The sequence below is a fragment of the Panthera uncia genome (assembly GCF_023721935.1).
Source record: "Panthera uncia isolate 11264 chromosome B3 unlocalized genomic scaffold, Puncia_PCG_1.0 HiC_scaffold_1, whole genome shotgun sequence".
Classification (NCBI taxonomy): domain Eukaryota; kingdom Metazoa; phylum Chordata; class Mammalia; order Carnivora; family Felidae; genus Panthera; species Panthera uncia.
Window position 1 is genome coordinate 99,943,217 of NW_026057582.1, and position 2,604 is coordinate 99,945,820.

The following is a 2,604-nucleotide window of genomic DNA, read 5'->3' on the forward strand; positions in this document are numbered from 1 at the left end:
CTGCAGTGCCATCCCGGATGCGGACGCACAACTTGGAGCAACTTTAAGGTGAGCCCTCCGGTTGCATACCTGCCCCAGACCCCGCTCCAGGTCCGTGCTTCCCCCGCGCCGCTCATCCGCTTCCCCTTCCGCGCCCCCCGGCCGCACCCCACTCTGCACTCAAAGTTGCCAGCTCCACAGCGCGGGCGCAGGCTGATCGGGCGCCGCAGCCCCTACCCACCACGTCTGGTCTGTACTCGTCCCGGCTGACCTCGCGGTGTCTGTCTGTGCATCCATGCCTCCCCCCTTCCCGTTATCTTCCCCCCCTGTTCAGATCCAAGCAGCCGCCGGCCCGCGCGGACCCAGAGCAAGAAGGGGGCAAACAAGAAGATGCCTCGGCCGGGCCGCAACACGTACAGCGACCAAAAGCCGCCCTACTCGTACATCTCGCTGACCGCCATGGCCATCCAGAGCTCGCCCGAGAAGATGCTGCCGTTGAGCGAGATCTACAAGTTCATCATGGACCGCTTCCCCTACTACCGGGAGAACACGCAGCGCTGGCAGAACAGTCTGCGCCACAACCTATCCTTCAACGACTGCTTCATCAAGATCCCGCGGCGGCCAGACCAGCCGGGCAAGGGCAGCTTCTGGGCGCTGCACCCCAGCTGCGGGGACATGTTCGAGAACGGCAGCTTCCTGCGGCGCCGCAAGCGCTTCAAGGTGCTCAAGTCCGACCACCTGGCGCCCAGCAAGCCCGCCGACGCCGCGCAGTATCTGCAGCAGCAGGCCAAGCTGCGCCTCAGCGCGCTTGCGGCCTCCGGCACGCACCTGCCACAGATGCCCGCTGCCGCCTACAACCTGGGCGGCGTGGCGCAGCCATCGGGTTTCAAGCACCCCTTCGCCATCGAGAATATCATCGCTCGAGAGTACAAGATGCCTGGGGGGCTGGCCTTCTCCGCCATGCAGCCCGTGCCCGCCGCCTACCCGCTCCCCAACCAGTTGACTACCATGAGCAGCTCGCTGGGCACTGGCTGGCCGCACGTGTACGGTTCCGCAGGCATGATCGATTCGGCCACCCCCATCTCCATGGCTAGTGGCGATTACAGCGCCTACGGCGTGCCATTGAAGCCGCTGTGCCACGCAGCAGGCCAGACGCTGCCCGCCATCCCGGTGCCCATCAAGCCCACCCCGGCCGCGGTGCCCGCGCTGCCCGCGCTGCCCGCGCCCATCCCCACCTTGCTCTCGAACTCGCCGCCCTCGCTCAGCCCCACGTCCTCGCAGACAGCCACCAGCCAAAGCAGCCCCGCCACTCCCAGTGAAACGCTCACCAGCCCGGCCTCCGCCTTGCACTCGGTGGCGGTGCATTGACCCGCAGCAGCCGGAGCCCCCTCTTGTTCCCCTCCCCGCCAGCTTATACGCCTTCCCCGCCTCCCAGCCCTGCCCTCCCCCCATCTAAGACCGCCACCCTAACTTGTCCATTTCACCTTCGGCCAACCCTCTCTCCCCCAGGAGAACTTTGTTTTGGACCCAGGAGACAAAACACAAACTTGCAGATGGCCTGGAGGCGCGTGGGAGCTGTCCTCGCCTCCACAAGAGGGGAAGGCAGGGAGCACCTGGGCCAAGCCTTCCGACTCCCCGGCCCCCCGAAACCCCCTCCCATTTAAGAGGCAGGGGAAATCCTGCCTCCCGCCTTCGCGGAGAGGAGCGCGTCTTCCCTCGGCCGGGATCGGCGGGGCGCAGGACACCGCGCACTCAGTTCCTAGACAAGAGAAACCGCCTTGGAGGTTTCCTCGAACAGATCTCCCCTGAGGGCTACAGCCGCACCGCGGAGGGCCGGATCTCGTTTACGTCTTGGAAATCTGCCGGGAAGAGGGACCACTAATCTTCCTTACCCGACTCGCCTCCGCCCATCCGGCAGGGGCTGGGCGGACCACAGCTTCCTGGAGTAGCGGCCCTGCCTCCCCAGCTTCTGCGGAGTTTTTTGTTTTGTTTTGTTTTGTTTTGTTTTGGGTTTTGTTTCCTGCCAGACGCTCCAGGCACGGGGAGTTAGGGGAGAGGCTGCCAAACTGAGAAGGGGACGCTTGTCCTCAACACAAGCAAAACAAAACTAAAAGTAACCTTGTAGTATTGTTTACAAAGGCGCCCGGTAAAATGTAAACAGTGAACTTGAATCTGTATTGCTTGGCGGGCGAGCGGGCAAAGCCCACTTTACAAGTACCTGTTGTAATGTGAATGTTTACTCTCCATTTCTGGCCAGGTTTAGGGGTGGGAAGGGGGGATGGGAAAGTTAATTGGGATGTTAACTTTCCTGTTACTTAGAGACCTTTTAGCTATTTATTTTATTGTTGGAAGGGGGAAAAAAAAGGAAAGAAAAGAAAGAAAAAAGAAAATGAAATAAGCCCAAACTAAGAAAGCATCAAGGGCAACCCTAGCAGAATTTAGATAGCTGACTGGTAACATGAAGCAGTGTCACCGGATAGGTCTCCCATGGACAAGTCTTTCTGTTTGCTACAAGAACTTTCCCAAGAAGCTAAAGGGCTGCAAAGAGATGTAAATGCTTGTGAATAGGAATGATTATACACTGTGTAAAATGCACTTTTGTTTGCTATATTCCTTTAGAGTTCT

General features: G+C 59.8%; 1 protein-coding gene across 1 annotated transcript; it reads left to right on the forward strand.

Moving 5' to 3' along the window:
- The first annotated feature begins 239 nt into the window (after window positions 1–239).
- Window positions 240–1,575, forward strand: FOXB1 (forkhead box B1). Its single transcript, XM_049613719.1, has one exon. The coding sequence runs from the start codon at window positions 370–372 to the stop codon at window positions 1,345–1,347; it is 978 nt and encodes a 325-aa protein (XP_049469676.1). The 5' UTR covers window positions 240–369; the 3' UTR covers window positions 1,348–1,575.
- Window positions 1,576–2,604: the final 1,029 nt, after the last annotated feature.

Excerpts from the sequence above, each read along its gene's own strand:
- FOXB1 (XM_049613719.1), top strand. The coding sequence starts at position 370 with ATGCCTCGGCCGGGCCGCAACACGTACAGCGACCAAAAGCCGCCCTAC.